This window comes from Amblyraja radiata, chromosome 14, assembly GCF_010909765.2.
Source record: "Amblyraja radiata isolate CabotCenter1 chromosome 14, sAmbRad1.1.pri, whole genome shotgun sequence".
In the NCBI taxonomy this organism is placed as follows: domain Eukaryota; kingdom Metazoa; phylum Chordata; class Chondrichthyes; order Rajiformes; family Rajidae; genus Amblyraja; species Amblyraja radiata.
The window spans coordinates 3,860,947-3,879,989 of NC_045969.1; the positions used below are offsets into that span (position 1 = coordinate 3,860,947).

Sequence of the window (19,043 nt, forward strand, 5' to 3'; positions counted from 1 at the left end):
AATCGGGGAATCGAGGACCAGAGGACATAGGTTCAAGGTGAAGGGGAAAAGATTTAATAGGAATCCGAGGGGTAACTTTTTCACACAGGTGGGTGTACGGAACAAGCTGCCAGAGGAGGTAGTTGAGGCTGGGACTATCCCATTGTTTAAGAAACAATTGGACAGGTACCACACTGTTTCCACACTGTATTACTCTAATGGCTTGGAGCGATATGGCCAAAGACAAGCAAATGGGATTCACTCAAAGTTGGTGCCTAGGTTAGCATGGACGAGCTGGGCCAAAGGGCCATTTTCTCTGCTGCATAACTCTATGATACTAATCTGTGTAGACAAGATTTTATTAAGAACTGAGAAACCTTTGGTGGAAAATGTAGGAAGAAACTGCAGAAGGTACACAAAAATGCCGGAGAAACTCAGCGGGTGAGGCAGCATCTGTGGAGCGAAGGAATGGGTGATGTTTTGGGTCGAGAACCTTCTTCAGACTGATGAGGGGATGGTGGGGGGGGGGGGGGGGGGGGTCGGGAAGAAGAAAGGAAGAGGCGGAGACAGTGGGCTGTGGGAAGGGGAGGGGAAGGAGAAAGAAAGCAGGGACTACCTGAAATTGGAGAAGTCAGTGTTCAGACCGTTGGGGTGTGAACGACCCAAGCAAAATATGAGGCGCTGCTCCTCCAATTTGCGGTGGGACTCACTCTGGCCATGGAGGAGGCCCAGGACAGAAAGGTCGGATTCGGAATGGGAGGGGGAGTTGAAGTGCTGAGCCACCGGGAGATCAGGTTGGTTATTGCGAACTGAGCGGAGGTGTTGGGTGAAGCGATCGCCAAGCCTACGCTTGGTCTCACCGATGTAGAGCAGCTGACACCTAGAGCAGCGGATGCAATAGATGAGGTTGGAGGAGGTGCAGGTGAACCTCTGCCGCACCTGGAAGGACTGCTTGGGTCCATGAATGGAGTCAAGGGGGGAGGTAAAGCGCCAAGTGTAGCATTTACTGCGGTTGCAAGGGTAAGTGCCAGGAGAGAATGAACAGAGATTTGGACTTGTTTGAAAGACATTTGGACATGTACAGGGTGGGGGAAGATGCAGCGGGCGACGAGTCAAGCACAGATGGGACCAGCTTAGATGGGGCACCTTGGATGGCATGGACGAGTTGGGCCGAAGGGCCTGTTTCTGTGCTGTATGAATGAATGAATGATACTTAATTGTCACACATACCTAGATACAATGAACTACTTTGCATAGCGAACAACCTAAGCATTACACAAATGTCGCCAGGTTTTGGGGCTGACAAATGACTCTCATCCGTAGCAACTACAGGGTGAGTCAGAGGGTGGTGAATCTGTGGGATTCATTGCTTCAGACGGCTGTGGAGGCCAAGTCAGTGGATATTTTTAAGGCAGAGATAGATAGATTCTTGATTAGTACGGGTGTCAGGGGTTACGGGGAGAAGGCAGGAGAATGGGGTTAGGAGGGAGAGATAGATCAGCCATGATTGAATGGCGGGGTAGACTTGATGGGCCGAGTGGCCTAATTCTGCTCCTATCAGTTGTGAGTTTAGGATGACCGGTTATCCCAAGCTCACTCCACCACGACAGCAAAAACTCCCGAAGGAAAACTGTTGAAGGAAATCAGAAATACGTGCGACACGATGGCGCAGCGGTAGAGTTGCTGCCTCTGGGCCTGTCCCACATAGGCGACTCTTTAGGCGACTGCCAGGGAATTCACCCACGACATCTGGCGACAACCTACGACAACCTACGATAACCTACGACAGTAAAAATTGGCGCCACTGACGCCGAAAAATGTTGAAAATTTTGTGGCAGCCGCCTGCAGTCACCCAAAAAATCGCCTAAGTGGGACAGGCCCTTATCAGCGCCTTGCAGAGACTATGGGTGCTGTCTGTATGGAGTTTGCACGTTCTCCCCGAGACCTGCGTGGGTTTTCTCTGGGTGCTCCGGTTTCCTCCCACACTCCAAAGAGGTACAAGTCTGCAGGTTAATAGGCTTCGATATAAATGTAAATTGTCCCTAGTGTGTGTGGGATGGTGTTAATGTGCCGGGATCAGGTACGGTCGGTACGGACCCAGTGGGCCGAAGGGCCAGTTTTCGCGCTGTATCTCTAAACCAAAAAACTAAGTGGGGGAAAAAAATGCCAGGAATTCTCAGGAGCATGTGTGGTTTTCACCGATACTTCCCCCTCCCCCTCCCCCCTCTCTGTCTGCGCCTTGCCATCGCGGGGATCAGCGTCAGACACTACATCTTGTGTGCCGGCTTGGTCCGGTACAGCTCCGGAGTTGTCGCAAACATATCTTCCTCTCCTCCCAGTAGCTCAGCAGCAGTCTGACTCAGCGACTCCAACCAGCATTGACTCAGCCCGTTGTCAACGGTGAGATATAACTGGAAGACAGCCAGGCCAAAACCATCGGATAATGGCAGCCACAAAGTGGTGTGCTGGCTAATTAATCATAGAAAATCCCGAATCAACTCTCTCGATCTATTTCCCTCCCCCCCCCCCCCCCCCCTCCTCCTCTCCCTCTAACCTCGTCACTGGAACTGTGTAGGAAGGAACTGCAGATGCTGGGTTATACCAAAGAGACCCGAACCGTCACCCATTCCTTCTCTTCAGAGATGCTGCATGTCCTGCTGAGTTACTCCAGCATTTTGTGTCCATCTTCATCTGATGCGCTAGAATGCTGAAAACTATATTCGGCTTAGTTCAGAGATACAGCGTGGAAGCAGGCCCTTCTGCCCACACAACCCGTACCGACCAGCGATCCCCGCACACTGACACTATCCCACACACACTGGGGACTATTTACGATTTCACCCAAGCCAATTAACCTACAAACCTGTACGTCTTTGGAGTGTGGGGGGTGACCTGAGCTCCCGGAGAAAACACACGCAGGTCACAGGGAGAACGTGCAAACTCCGCACAGACAACGCACGTAGTCAGGACTGAACCCGGGTCTCTGGCGCTGTGAGGCAGCAACTCTACCACTGCGCCACCCCATGTTCTATCTATTGTACTTGAGTTTGACTTGTATAGTATTATATGATCTGTTTGGACAGAATGCAAAACAATTGTTTTCACTGTACCTCGGTACATGTGACTATAATAAACATAAATCTGAACCTAAAGCCCTTCCCTCAGCCACCCCCCCCCCCCCCCCCCAAACCCTCTCCCCCCAACCCCCCCCCCCCCCCCAGCCCCCCTCACCCCTAACACCAGGTCAATAATTTATCTTCACACAAAGAAACCATACACAGTGCCTGCTCTATGTATATACACAGTGTGTACATATTTATATCATGGTATATGGACACATTTATCTGTTTTGTAGTAAATGCCTACTATTGTCTGTGTGCTGAAGCAAAGCAAGAATGTCATTGTCCTATACAGGGACACATGACAATAAACTCACTTGAACTTGAACTTGAACTCCTCAGGTGCTTGGATAGAGTGGATGTGGAGAAGATGCTTCCACAAGTGGGAGAGACTAGGACTAGAGGTCATAGCCTCAGAATTAAAGGACATTCTTTTAGGAAGGAGATGAAGAAGAATTTCTCTAGTCAGAGGGTGGTGAATCTATGGAATTCTTTGCCACAGACTGCTGTGGAGGCCAAGTCAGTGGATCTATTTAAGGCGGGGATAGATAGATTCTTGATTAGTACGGGTGCCAAAGGTTATGGGGAGAAGGCAGGAGAATGTGGTTAGGAGGGAGAGATTGATCAGCCATGATTGAATGGTGGAGTACACTTGATGGGCCGAATGGCCTAATTCTGCTCCTACCACTTATGATCTTATGAAGAGAGGAGAAGTCTTGCTTCCATTATGCAGTGGCTCGGTAAGATCACTTTGGTGCGCTGTTCTATACTTAAAGCAGGATATATTCAGCTTGGAGCCAGTCCAATGTTAATGCTTGGAATGTTGGGTAGATCCCATGGGTGAAGGATTGATTGAATGAACTGAGCCCTTCATCCCACCGAGTCGATGCCGACCATCGATCACCCGTTCACAATAGTTCTATGTCGGAAGGAACTGCAGATGCTGGTTTAGGCTGAAGATAGACACAACATGCTGGAGTAACTCAGCGGGACAGGCTGTTTACACCCCAGTGGTATGAATATTGACTTCTTACTTCAAGTAACCCTTGCTTTCCCTCTCTCTCCATCCCTCCCCATTACTAGTTCTATTAATTACATTCTAATTAAATGTTATCTCTGTAGAATCTTCTATACCCCGTGACTCTGCTCTCACTCCACATCCCCCCACTCGTAACAAGGGCAGAGTCCCCCTTGTCCTCACCTTCCACCCTACCAGGTGTCACATACAACAGATAATCCTCCGACATTTTCACCACCTCCAACGGGATCCCACCACTGGCCACATCTTCCCATCTCCTCCCCTGTCGGCTTTCCGCAGAGACCGCTCCCTCCGTAACTCCTTGGCCCATTCGTCCCTTCCCACTCTGTCCACCCCCTCCCCGGGCACTTTCCCTTACAACCGCAGGGAATGCTACACTTGTCGCTTTACCTCCCCCCTTGACTCCATCCAAGGACCCAAGCAGTCTTTCCAGGTGCGGCAGAGGTTCACCTGCACCTCCTCCAACCTCATCTATTGCATCCGCTGCTCTAGGTGTCAGCGGCTCTACATCGGTGAGACCAAGCGTAGGCTCGGCGATCGCTTCGCCCAACACCTCCGCTCAGTTCGCAATAACCAACCTGATCTCCCGGTGGCTCAGCACTTCAACTCCCCCTCCCATTCCGAATCCGACCTTTCTGTCCTGGGCCTCCTCCATGGCCAGAGTGAGTCCCACCGTAAATTGGAGGAGCAGCACCTCATATTTCGCTTGGGTAGTTTACACCCCAGAGGTATCTTCTCCAATTACAAGTAGTCCTTACTTTCTCCCACTCCCCTTCCCAGCTCTCCCACAGCCCACTGTCTCAGCCTCTTCCTTTCTTCTTCCCGCCCCCCCGCTATGGAGGGAAGGAAAAAGGCAACAGTTTGGGTCAAAACCCTTCTTCAGACTGATATGGGGGGGGGGGGGGGGGAAAGAAAGGAAGAGACGGAGACAGTGGGCTGCGGGAGAGCTGGGGACGGTAGGGGAAGGAGGGAGAAAGCAAGGACTACCTGAAATTGGAGAAGTCAATGTTCATACCGCTGGGGTGTAAACTGCCCAAGCAAAATATGAGGTGCTGCTCCTCCAATTTACGGAGGCCCAGGACATAAAGGTCTGATTCGGAATGGGAGGGGGAGTTGAAGTGCCCCTCTTTGGATGTAATACTGTTGTGGGATGTGCTGACTGTGAAGCTGTTGTTTCAAATGTTTCAGAGCATGGCCATTGTAAACATAGACAGTAGAAGACACCAACCCGGAAAGATATAACCCACCCACTCCCTTTTTTTTACTTTTTTCTTTTTTCCTTTTTGATTTGCTTATCAAAAAATGTATTCAGTTATTAAAAATAATATTTGCAACGCAATAAAACAAAACAGTACCCACCACCATAATACAAGACAACAAATATACTAAATAAACGACTCTACAGCTATGTTACCTAGAAACATAGAAAACAGGTGCAGGAGTAGGCCATTTGGCCCTTCGAGCCTGTACCACCATTCAATATGATCATGGCTGATCATCCAACTCAGTATCCTGTACCTGCCTTCTCTCCATACCCCCTGATCCCTTTAGCCACAAGGGCCACATCTAACTCCCTCTTAAATATAACTAATGAACTGGCCTCAACTACCTTCTGTGGCAGAGTTCCAGAGATTCACCACTCTCTGTGTGAAAAATGTTTTTCTCAACTTCGGTCCTAAAAGATTTCCCCCTTATCCTTAAACTGTGACCCCTTGTCCTGGACTTCCCCAACATCGGGAACAATCTTCCTGCATCTATCTAGCCTGTCCAACCCCTTAAGAATTTTGTAAGTTTCTATAAGATCCCCCCTCAATCTTCTAAATTCCAGCGAGTACAAGCCGAGTCTATCCAGTCTTTCTTCATATGAAGGTCCTGACATCCCCGTTACGATCCTTGTCCAGGATGTATTCAACCCCCCGCGGTGCCCAGCGGTCCCGGCAATCCCCCAGGGTGCCTGTGGACAGCGGGTAGTCCCTCTCTAACACCACCTGGGCGCGGGCGTAACCCCGGCAACCCACCCACCCCCTGGACTGAATGGGTCTGCAAGACTCAGTTTACCTCATAGAGTCATAGTCATAGAGCGATACAACTTGGGAACGGGCCCATCGGCTCACTTGCCCATGTTGACCAACATGCCCCATCTATACTTGTCCCACCTGCCTATATTTGGCCCATATCCCTCTAAACCTGTCCTATCCATGTCCCTGTCCAAATGTTGTTTACTGGTTCTGATAGTTCCTGCCTCAACTACCTCTTCTGGCAGCTCGTTCCATGCACCCACCATCCTTGGTGTGAAAAAGTTACCCCTCAGATTCTTATTAGATCTTTTCCCCTTCACCCTAAACCTATACCCTGTGGTTCTTGTTTCCCCAACTCTGGGTAAAAGGCTTTGTGCATTTACCCGATCTATTCCTCTCATGATTTTATACACCTCAATAAGAACACTGGGGGAGTCCAGAACCAGGGACCACAGTTTAAGAATAAGGAGTAAGCCATTTAGACCGGAGACGAGGAAACACTTTTTCTCACAGAGAGTGGTGAGTCTGTGGAATTATCTGCCTCAGAGGGCGGTGGAGGCAGGTTCTCTGGATGCTTTCAAGAGAGAGCTAGATAGGGCTCTTAAAAATGGCGGAGGGATATGGGGAGAAGGCAGGAATGGGGTACTGATTGGGGATGATCAGCCATGATCACATTGAATGGCGGTGCTGGCTCGAATGGTTGAATGGCCTACTCCTGCATCTATTGTCTATTGTCTATTGTCACCCCTCAATCCGCCTGTGCTCTGAGGAATAAAGTCCTAACCTGCTCAGCCTCTCCCTATAGCCCAGACCCTCGAGCCCTGGCAACATCTTTTGGGAACTGGGGACAGACAGAAAGTGCTGGAGTAACGCAGCGGGTCAGGCAGTATCTGGAGGAAAAGGATGGGTGACGTTTCTGGTCGACTGGGCTTGTATTCACTGGAATGTAGAAGGAGGAGAGGGGATCTTATAGAAACATATAACATTCTTAAGAGATTTTACAGGCCAGACGCAGGAAAAATGTTCCCGATGTTGGGGGAGTCCAGAACCAGGGATCACAGTTTAAGAATAAGGGGTAGGCCATTTAGGACTGAGATGATGAAAAATCTGTGGAATTCTTTGCCACAGAAGGCAGTGGAGGCCAATTCAATGGATGTTTTCAAGAGAGAGTTAGATATAGCTGTTAGGGCTAACGGAATCAAGGGATATGGGGAAAAAGCAGGAACAGAGTACTGATTCTTGATGATCGGCCATGATCATATTGAATGGCAATACTGGCTCGAAGGGCTGAATGGCCTTTTCCTGCACCTATTTTCTATTATTCCTATGTATCTATGGGTCATGATCCTTCTTCAGACTGAACGCCGGAGGAGTTTTGGGGAACTGTGACACCTTGGTACCAAAACTGGAAGGGAAACTACTCCATACCTGGTAGAAACCATCAGTTCAAAGAAGAAAGGTCTCGACCCGAAACGTCACCCATTCCTTCTCTCCGGAGATGCTGCCTGTCCCACTGAGTTACTCCAGCTTTTTGTGTCTTCCTTCAGTTCAAAATGCAGTCTAGTTCAGTTTAGCTTATTGTCTCGTGTACCGAGGTACAGTGAAAGGCTTGTTGCGTGCTAACCAGTCAGCAGAAAGACAACACATGATTACAATCGAGCCGTCCACAATGTACAGATACATGATAAGGGAATAATGTTTAGTGCAAGGTAAAGCCAGCAAAGTCCGATCAAGGATAGTCCGAGGGTCATCAAAGAGGTAGATAATAGATTGTATGTGATAGGAGCAGAATGAGTCCATTTGGCCCATCAAGTCTTCTCTGTCATTCAATCACGGCTGATCTATCTTTCCCTGTTAACTCATTATCAATGGGGGCGCTCCTCTGTGTGCAGCCATGTCAGCAGCGCGTTAGTTTTTCCAGCTTTTTTTTATTTTTTAGTATGTTTTAAAGTGTGTATTTTGTGTTTCTTCGTGTGTTTTATGTGTGGGGGGGTAAGGGGGAAACCGCTTCGGTCGCCTCCTCCATGGAGAGGCGACTTTTTCCAGGTCGCCTCCCCCGTGGCCTAACATCAAGGATCGGGCGGCCTTTCCCGGAGACGCGCCCGGGGCTTCAGCAGCGGGCGCAGCGTGGACTCTCGATGTGGAGCGGGTGAGCCCTCGCTGGAGGGGAGCGCTCCGTTTCGCTGGCCCGGGGCAGCCGGCAGCCTGAAGTCGCAGCCTGAAGCCGCGGTCTGCAGAGCTCCAGCTGGTGCGGCGTCTACAGCCCGGGGTCCCTCGTGGGGGACCCGGGGGAAGAAGGAGCCATCACTGCCGGCCCGCGGCCAACTTCTACCGCGGGGCCGGCATGGACTTACCATCACCCCTGGAGGGGAGCTTCGACCGCCGGCCCTGCAGTCTACGGTGCTTCTGGCTGCGGCGGGGACTTTAAATCTCGACCGCCGGTCTGCGGCCTACAACAACTTAAAGCCGCGGTCTCCGGTGGGGAAGAGCCGATCCTGGACTGACTGGACTCTGGTCCTGTACACGGGGGGGAAATGGAGGAGGACTGGCCAATTTTTTGTGCCTTCCACCACAGTGATGAATGCTGTGGTGGATGTTTGTGTTACAGTTTTATTGTGTGTTCTTTATTATTGTACTGCTGCTGACAACCCAAATTTCCACCAACCCTGGTTGTGTGGCAATGAATTATATCTAATCTAATCTAATCTAATCCTGCCTTCTCCCCATAACCCCATACTAATCAGTTCAGCACTTCTCACTTTCAGACCCTCACCTCAGACTTCCAGTACCACAATTAGTCATATCTCCACGTCGCAGCTCAGCCCAGAATACATTGTGCGCATGTTGACGCGTTAGATTCACAAGGACATTGCTAGGACTCGTGGGTCAGAGCTATTGGGAGAGGTTGAACAGGCTGGGACTCTATTCCCTGGAGCGCAGGAGGACGAGGGGTGATCTTACAGAGGTGTATAAAATCATGAGAGGAGTAGTTTGGGTAAACGCACAGAGTCCCTGCCCCACAGTAGGTGAATCGAGGACCGGAGGACATACACCGGGTTTAAGGTGAAGGAGAAAAGATTTAATGGGCATCTGAGGGGTAATGTTTTCTCATGATGGGGTGGTGGGTGTATGGAACGAGCTGCCGGAGGAGGCAGTTGAGGCAGGGACTATCCCAACGTTTGAGAAACAGTTAGACAGGTACGTGGATAGAACAGGTTTGGAGGGATATGGACCAAACGCGGGCAGGTGGGACTAGTGGAGCTGGGACATGTTGGTCGGTGTGGGCGAGTTAGGCCGAAGGACCTGTTTCCACACTGTATCACTCTGTGACTCTATAACCCAAATTGACCAATTGACCATTCTTGAATTAACCAGCTCTGCAGTCCTGAAGACATGAAGCTCGATGTCGGGCTAGGCTGAAGATCGCTCCTTATCTTGTTACTCATGGTTCGTAGTCAGTGAGTTCATCATCTCTTTGATGTCAGGCATCTCTTCAATATCAGTGACAAGCCAATTCTACAATCGCCCTGCAATTAGAAGATAAATTCTAATTAAAATTGATTTTCTGCAGCTTTTTCCGTTCTCCCATCTCCTGAACCTTGTTGCCTGGATGTCAGTGAACGAACGATGGGCTCTCGTTGTTTGTTTAAGACTCTCTTTATTTTCTACAACATTATTTCCTTGCTGTGTCAGGTCCAAGTCAGCACCAACCTGAGCAACTCCACAGGTCCCTTCACCCACCTTTTATATCCCTGTGGCCCACACTTGTTCCCCCTCAGAATTCTTCTTCTTGCGAATGAAACATAAACAAACCAAAGGAATAGTTGGACCTCAAGCCGGGTGTTGAGCAGCCAGGTTGTTGGCTCTGTTGGCGTCAATGTCTGCCAGGCCCTGAGCTCCATTGGGTGGGTGGTAGAGCGGGCACCCAGAGATGACATGGTTGGCTGTCTGTTGTTCTGCTCCGCATTCACAGGCTGGGCTCTGGCGGAGCCCCCATCTCCACACGCTGGCGTTGAAACGCCCAACTCCAGTACCAAGTCATCTCTGGGGAGCTCAGGCCCTGGACAGCTTTTATCTGGTGAAGAGATGTAGCTGTGTAATGGAGATGAGGTTGCCCTCCACTCCTGTGACCAGTTGGTGGCCATCCAGTGTGTTTTTGTGTCAGTTGGCTGGATGGATGGATGCTAGGAGTTGTTTTCCATGAGGAGCAAAGGGGTGAAGGGACTTCAGTCGGGATGGCCTCTGCTCTCTGCTGATAGCCTGATGGAGGAGGTGATCTGGGTCCATGGCACGACGAGATAGTGCCAGAGTTGCTGCTTGCCTTTGGATCCCTGCAGGCGGAATGCCTGCAAGTATAGGGAGCTGCTCGACTGGAGTAGGTTGAAGGCACGGAAGGTGACAACGTTAACATACAGAGATAAATAATATTGGACATCTCTGACCCCTCTCACCCTGGCCACAAACTCTGAATCACTTCCCTCTGGAAGGCGACTCCGGACTGTCAAAGCTGCCACAGCCAGACATAGAAAACAGCTTTTTTTCCACGAGTTGTAGCTCGACTCAATAACCAAAAATCTGTAGACAATAGACAACAGGTGCAGGAGTAGGCCATTCTGCCCTTCGAGCCAGCACCGCCATTCAATGTGATCATGGCTGATCATCCCCAATCAGTACCCCGTTCCTGCCTTCTCCCCATATCCTCCGAGTATCTTTAAGAGCCCTATCTAGCTCTCTCTTAAAAGTATCCAGAGAACCGGCCTCCACCGCCCTCTGAGGCAGAGAATTCCACAGACTCACAACTTTCTGTGAGAAAAAGTGTTTCCTCGTCTCCATTCTAAATGGCTTACTCCTTATTCTTAAACTGTGGCCCCTGGTTCTGGACTCCCCCAACATCGTGAACATGCTTCCTGCCTCTAGTGTGTCCAAACCGTTAATAATCTTATATGTTTCAATAAGACCCACACTCATCGTTCTAAACTCCAGAGTGTACAAGCCTCCTTTTGCTCTAGTATTTTATTTAATTCACACGTTCAATCGATAATGTCTTATTATTAATGTTTTATGTGTCATTCCTAACTGTCACCGTATGTCATGTTGTCACTTGCGGGCGGAGCACCAAGGCAAATTCCTTGTATGTGAATACTTGGCCTATAAACTTATTCATTCATTCAGTGGAACAGTCAGACTGGTCATAGAACTAGGAAGGGGGAGGGATGGAGAGAGCGGAAAAGTTAATAGATGTTAGAGAAGTCAATATTCATACCCCCGCTTTCAAGCCGAAACGTCACCTATTCCTTCTCTTCAGAATTGCTGCCTGTCCCGCTGAGTTACTCCAGCCTTTTGTGTCTATCTTTGGTTTAAACCAGCATCTGCAGTTCCTTCCTACGCATTATTCCCTCAGGATCCATTAACTCCCATCTGCTTATTGTTCCATTTAACTGTACTAAACAGTGATTTATAGAAGCCAATTGAAAATCCAGTGTATTTACTTTTTTTGGATTGATTGAGAGTGATACAGTGTGGAAACAGGCCATTCGGCCCAACTTGCCCATACCGGCCCAGCTACACGAGTCCCACCTGCCCGCGTTTGGTCCATATCCCTCCGAACCTGCCCATGTACCTGTCTAACCATGTACCTGACACAGCATGGAGAAGTTCAGTTCAGAGATACAGCATAGAGACTGGCCCTTCGGCCCACCAAGTCCACGCTGACCGTTGATCACCCGTTCACACCAGTTCTACGTTATCCCACTCTCTCGTCCACTCCCTTCACAATAGGGGCAATTAACTGAGGGGCAATTAACCCGCAAACCCGCATGTCTCTGGGATGTGAGAGGAAACCGGAGCACCCGGAGGAAACCCACGCGGCCACAGGGAGAATGTACAAATTCCACACAGACCACGCCCGAGGTCAGGATCGAACCTGGGCCACTGGTGCCGGGAGGTGGCAACTCTACCTCTGTGCCACCGTGCTGCTCCTATGTTTGGGATGGGCAGAATCCACAGGGTCACCGGGAGAACGTGCAAACTCCACAGCACCTGTAGTCTGGCTCAAACCCGACTCCCTGGAACTGTGTGCGGAAGCAGAACTACCCGCTGTGTCTCTGTGGGCGGAATCGATTACGGACGTTCAACTTTAGTTTTAGTTCAGAGACACAGCTCGGAAACAGGCCCTTCGGCCCACCGAGTCCACGCACACTAACACTATCCAACACACTCGGGATAATTTACATTGATAATAATAATAATAAATTTTATTTATGGGCGCCTTTCAAGAGTCTCAAGGACACCTATCAATCGATGCCAAGCCAATTAACCTACAAACCTGCACGTCTTTGGAGTGTGGGAGGAAACCGAAGAATTTGGAGAAAATCCTTGTAGTCACGGGGAGAACGTACAAATTCCGTTTGGGGTGACGCCCGTATGGTCGTGAGTAGTCGTGCGTAGTCGCCCAAAGAGTCGTACCTTTTTCTGGTCGCCGCTGGATTTTCAACGTTGAAAATCTTCGGCAAACCTGCTGCGACTATGGCGGGTACCGGCAGTTGCCGAAAAAATCGCGTAAGTGGGACAGGCCCAAGTGCGGCCTTACCTATTGTCTGTGGGTGTGGCCATTGCTGTTTTAATCTTCCAAATGCTGATCAAAGTGGAAAGAAAAGTCCTTCTCATAGATTTATGTGTCCCCTTGTCTCTTCGAAGCACTGTTGAATTGTAGGAATTCATGATACACCTGGATAAGTTAGAATGTACTCTGGGGATTCGGAATGCATTTTCTCCCCTGCCAGAGATTATATCATTGTCACTGCAGCCCTTCTGTGCAATGCCTCATGTTCTTCACCACTCAATGTACCTTAATAACCCAACTAGCTACAGTGTGCCTTCAATATCTATACACAGGGGACTCCCAACTGTGGGACAAAGTGTCCTTGGCAATTTTCGCGGCTGATTTACTGAGCTGCAGAAGATGCCAGCCGCACATTGGCAATCGTTAAAGCGTCGAAGAGGCCCCTCAGCCCGTCCGATCTATAGCAGCTGCGTGCAAGCCCAATCCAGCGAGTCCCATTCCTCTGCTCATAGCTGGAGGTCGGACGGGTCTGCGGCGGGAGCAAGAGGTCGGTCGAGGAGGAGCCGCCGAGAGAACAGAGAGGGACCGTTTGGGTAGGAAGGAACTGGGGATGTTGGTTCAAACCGAAGATAGAAACAAAAAGCTAGGGTAACTCAGTGGGACAGGCAGCATCTCTGGAGACTTATTCTCAACCCGAAATGTCACCCATTCCTTCTCTCCAGGGACCATTGGGAACCACATTTAATACTTTGAGACGTTATCGTTGCCCTATATGTGGCAACTCTTTGCATACCTTGTGTGTGGTAGAGTTTAATTGTGAACATGCCACATGTGATAATAAAGTATATGATTAGTTCATTGATTGATTGATTGATTGATTCATTCATTCATAACATCCTAGGAGCTGAATTAGGCCATTCGGCCCATTGAGTCTACTCCGCCATTCAATCACGGCTGATCTATCTTTCCCTCTCAACCCCATTTACCTGCCTTCTCTCCATAACTCCTGACACCTTTACTCAAGTATCTGTTCATCACCGCTTTAAAAATACCCAATGACTTGTATACTCTGGAGTTTAGAAGGACGAGTGGGGATCTTAATGAAACATATAAGATTATTAAGGGTTTGGACACGCTAGAGGCATGAAACATGTTCCCGATGTTGGGGGAGTCCAGAACCAGGGGCCACAATTTAAGAATAAGGGGTAAGCCATTTAGAACGGAGATGAGGAAACATTTTTTTCAAAGAGTTGTGAGTCTGGAATTCTCTGGTGGAGGCCGGTTCTCTGGATACTTTCAAGAGAGAGCTAGATAGGGCTCTTAAAGGTAGCGGAGTTAGGGGATATGGGGAGAAGGCAGGAACGGGGCACTGATTGGGGATGATCAGCCATGATCACATTGAATGGCGGTGCTGGCTCGAAGGGCCGAATGGCCTACTCCTGCACCTATTGTCTATTGTCTAATGACATGGCCTCCACCACTGTTTGTGGCAATGAATTCTACAAATTCATCACCTTCTGGGTAAAGAAATTCTTCCTCATCTCCTTTCTATAGGAACATCAGAAAGGTTTGTCCAGATATTTATCTGATATAGGGGCACAGCGATAGAGTTGTTGCCTCACAGAGTTTGCACGTTCTCCCCGTGACCTGCGTGGGTTTTCTCCGGGTGCTCCAGTTTCCTCCCACACTCCAAAGACGTACAGGTTTGTAGGTTAATTGACTTGGTAAAATTGTAAATTGGCCCTAGTGTGTGTGGGATAATGCTTGTGTGCGGGGATCGTTGGTCGGTGCAGACTAGTTGGGCTGAAGGGCCTGTTTCTGCCATTCTTCTATTTTCAGCAGCGATCTTCACTGTAGCAAAGGTAGAGGACTGAGAGGATTTCCGGCAAAGAGCCAGCATAGTCTCAACGGGTGGAATGGCCTGCTTCGGTGCTGTAACGATTCGCAGCTCTAATAAAATGACTTAGAACCAATCATCTTTGATTGGTTATGGGGAGAAGGCAGGAGAATGGGGTTGAGAGAGGAAAGCATAGATCAGCCATGATCGAATGGCGGAGCAGACTCGATGGGCCGAATGGCCTAATTCTGCTCCTATGACGTTAGTTTAGAGTTACAGAGTGGAAACAGACCTTTCAGCCTACCGAGTCCTCACAGACCAGAGGTCCCCCCACATTAACACTACCCTAATACACACTAGGGGGCAATTTTTTTAAACATTTATTCCCATCTAATGAACCTACAAACCTGCGCGTCTTTGGAGTGTGGGAGGAAACCGAAGATCTCGGAGAAAACCCACGCTGGACACGGGGAGAACGTACAAACTCCGTACAGACAAGCACCCGCAGTCAGGATCGAACCTGGGTCTCTGGCGCTGTGAGGCAGCATCTCTACCGTTGTGCCACCGTGTCACCCATAAACCTATGGCGTTATGGTCTTATCTCCATGAGGCTCAAACGAAATTCCGTTTCCACAGCCATACAAACAAAGACAATTTCCTAGACATACACACAATATAATTCACACAAACATCCATCACAGTGGACCCACTGTGATGGAAGGCAAAGTCTTTTCTCTTCCCTGTTCTCCATTTCTCTCCCGATGTCCAAGCCCCAGGCGGGCGATGCTAAGTCCCACGGCCATTTTAGGCCGTGCCGGGCGATTTACGGCCCCGCTCCCGGTCTAAAAGTCACAATGTTGGAGCCCCCGGTGGGCGCTGGAATGTCCCACGGCCATGAAGCCGCGCCGGGCGATGTACGTCTCCGCTCCGGGTCGTTCCAACCCCGCGACACGGGCTGGAGAAGTCGCGTTGCGGGAGCTCCGGGAAGCGGTCTCTCTCCCCCACGGACCCGCGAGCTCCCGTTGTCCCGACAGTCCACCGGACCTGCGGCTGCGTTGCTGGAGCCTCCGAGCCCCAGGAGTCGAGTCGCAGCAGCGAGTCACCACCGCTCCCCACGCTCCGAGGCCGGCCAGCCCCACGATGGTGAGTAGTCCGCAGCTCCGCAGTCTCCCGAGCCCCCGGGTCGTTCAGGTTGGAGGCCGCTCCACGGTGCTAGGCCCCAACGACAACGGAGACCCGACAGGGAAAAGGTCGGGTCTCCCGGACAGGGAAGAGATTTTAAACAGTTCCTCCCCCTACCCCCCCCCCCCGCCCCCCACATATACACATTTAAAACCAGTATTAAAAAAACACCAACACCACATTTAACTAGACAAAAAATAAAAAAAGACAGACAGGCTGTAGGGGCCGCTGCAACGGGTGAGTCGTGCCGCCATATAGTGTGGAAACAGGCCCTTCGTCTCAACTTGCCCACACCGGCCAACATGTCCCAGCTACACTAGTCCCACTTGCCTGTGCTTGGTCCACATCCCTCTAAACCTGTCCTATCCATGTGCCCATCTAACTGTTTGTTAAACGTTGGGGTAGGCCCAGCCTCAACTACCTCCTCTGGCAGCTCGTTCCGTGCACCCACCACCCAAAAGTTACCCGTCAGATTCCCATTACATTTTTTTCCCTTTCAACTTGAACCTATGTCCTCTGGTCCTCGATTCCCCGACTCTGGGCAAGAGATTCTGTGTGTCTACCAGATCTATTCCTCTCATGGTTTTATACGCGGTTGTTCTGTTTAATATCCGTACACCCGGTGAAGATTGCAGCCAGTTTCAATAAAATTCTCAGCTAACTTGGGCTATTTAGCACAGGAAAGCAAAAAAATTGCAGCATTTCCATCCGAGAGGATACATATTGATTGCTGTGTAGAGTAATGAGGACTTCTAATCATCATAAAGCCAGGATCATTCAGATACTGTAATTCATCTTAAAAATCTCTACGATGCCTTTCTGAAACTGCACACTAATCTTTCTTCCCATTATATACTTTGTAATGCATTCCAGATGGTTATCACAGCAGGACCTGTGGATAAAATCATTAGTTCATTCTGGAAGGAGTGCCTGCATAAATGCCTTTGATTTAAACGTGAATAAGTTGCCGAGATAATTTGCGACGATGAAAACTAGCTTCTCAAGAATTTAAGAAAGAAATGCAGATGCTGGAAAAATCGAAGGTAGACAAAAAATGCTGGAGAAACTCAGCGGGTGAGGCAGCATCTATGGAGCAATAGAATAGGTGACGATTCGGGTCGAGACCCTGCTTCAGCCATGATCATATTGAATGGCGGTGCAGGCTCGAAGGGCCGAGTGGCCTACTCCTACACCTATTTTCTATGTTTCAGACTGAAGGGTCAGAATCAGACTGAAGAAGGGTCTCGACCCAAAACGTCACCTATTCCTTCGCTCCATAGATGCTGCCTCACCTGCTGAGTTTCTCCAGCATTTTTGTCTACTCTCAAGAAATTAATGTAAACTTATAAACTGTCATAATAGATAATAGATTATAATAGACAATAGGTGCAGGAGTAGGCCATTCGGCCCTTCGAGCCAGCACCGCCATTCAATGTGATCTTGGCTGATCATCCCCAATCAGTACCCCGTTCCTGCCTTCTCCCCATATCCCCTGACTCCACTATCTTTAAGAGCCCTATCTAGCTCTCTCTTGAAAGCATCCGGAGAACCTGCCTCCACCACCCTCCGAGGCAGAGAATTCCACAGACTCACCACCCTCTGTGTGAAAATGTGTTTCCTCGACTCCGTTCTAAATGGTTTGCTCCTTATTCTTAAACTGTGGCCTCTGGTTCTGGACTCCCCCAACATCGGGAACATGTTTCCTGCCTCTAGCGTGTCCAAACCCTTAACAATCTTATATGGTTCAATGAGATTACCTCTCATCCTTCTAAACTCCAGAGTGTACAAGCCCAGCTGCTCCATTCTCTCAACATATGACAGTCCCGCCATCCCGGGAATTAACCTAGTAAACCTACGCTGCACTCCCTCAATAGCAAGAATGTCCTTCCTCAAATTAGGGGACCAAACCTGCACACAATACTCCAGGTGTGGTCTCACTTGGGCCCTGTACAACTGCAGAAGGACCTCTTTGCTCCTATACTCAACTCCTTTTGTTATAAAGGCCAACATTTCTCTAGGTCATATTTCTCTAACTTCCAGTAACCCCTGCATTCCATCTCCCTCCATTTTGTGTCTACCTTCAGTAGTTGTAGAGCGATACAGCACGGAGACAGGCCCTTTGACCCAACTTGCCCACGCCGACCAAAATGCCCCATCCACACTAGTCCCACCTACCCCCATTTGGCCCATGTTACTCTCTAAACCTTACCTATCTATGCACCTGTGTCTGTCCATATGTCTAGGGGTGGCACACTGGCTCAGCGGTAGAGTTGCTGCCATTCAGCGCCAAAGACCTGGTTCGATCCCGACTACGGGTGCTTGCCTGTACGTTCTCCCCGTGACAGCCGGAGTTTTCTCCGGGTGCTCCGGTTTCCTCCCACACGTGCAGGTTTGTAGGTTAATTATCTTCAGTAAAATTGTAAATTGTCCCTAATGTGTGTAGGATAGTGCTAGTGCACGGGGTGATCGTTCGTCGATGGGCCGAAGGGCCTGTTTCTGCGCTGTATTTCTAAAGTCTAAATGCTGTTATTGCACCTGCCTCAACTACCTCCTCTGGCAGCTCGTTCCATACACCCACCACCTCTGTGTTAAAAGGTTGCCACTCAGGTTCCCATTATGAGTGTCAAGCTGCAGAACATAAGAAATGTATTGAAGGTACACAAAAATGCTGGAGAAACTCAGCGGGTGCAGCAGCACCTATGGAGCGAAGGAAATAGGCAACGTTTCGGGCCGAAACCATTCTTCAGACTGATGGGTGGAAATGTATTATTGCTTTGCCAGAACATGGAACATAGAACAACACAGCAAAGCAACAGTCCCTTTGGTCCACAATATCTGTGTTGAACATGATGTCAAGATAAATTAATTTCATCTGCTTGCACATGCTCCATATCCCTCCCATTCCCTCCATATCCATGTGCCTATCTACAAGCCGCAGAAAGCCCACCATCGTATCTGCCTCCAGCGCCATCTCTGGTCGCGCGTTTTAGGAACCACCACTCTCTGTGTTTAGTTTAGAGATACAGCGCGGAAACAGGCCCTTCGGCCCACCGAGTCCGTACTGACCAGCGATCCCCGCACATTAACACTATCCTACACACACTAGTGACAATTCTACAATTACACCAAGCCGATTAACCTACAAACTTGGACGTCTTTGTAGTGTGGGAGGAAACCAATGATCTCGGACAAAACCCATGCAGATCACGGGGAGAACGTACAAACTCCATATGGACAGCACCCGTAGTCGGGATCGAACCCGGGTCTTTGCTGTAAGGCAGCAACTCTACCGCTGCGCCACCATGCC

The 19,043-nt window shown here is 49.5% G+C and overlaps 1 protein-coding gene across 1 annotated transcript in view; it reads left to right on the forward strand.

Moving 5' to 3' along the window:
- The first annotated feature begins 212 nt into the window (after positions 1-212).
- Positions 213-19,043, forward strand: part of chodl (chondrolectin) — a 67,572-nt gene continuing 48,741 nt past the window's right edge. Inside the window, exon 1 of the mRNA XM_033033490.1 lies at positions 213-258. Within this exon, the coding sequence (XP_032889381.1) occupies positions 213-258 (46 nt within the window). The remainder of the gene's footprint in view (positions 259-19,043) is intronic.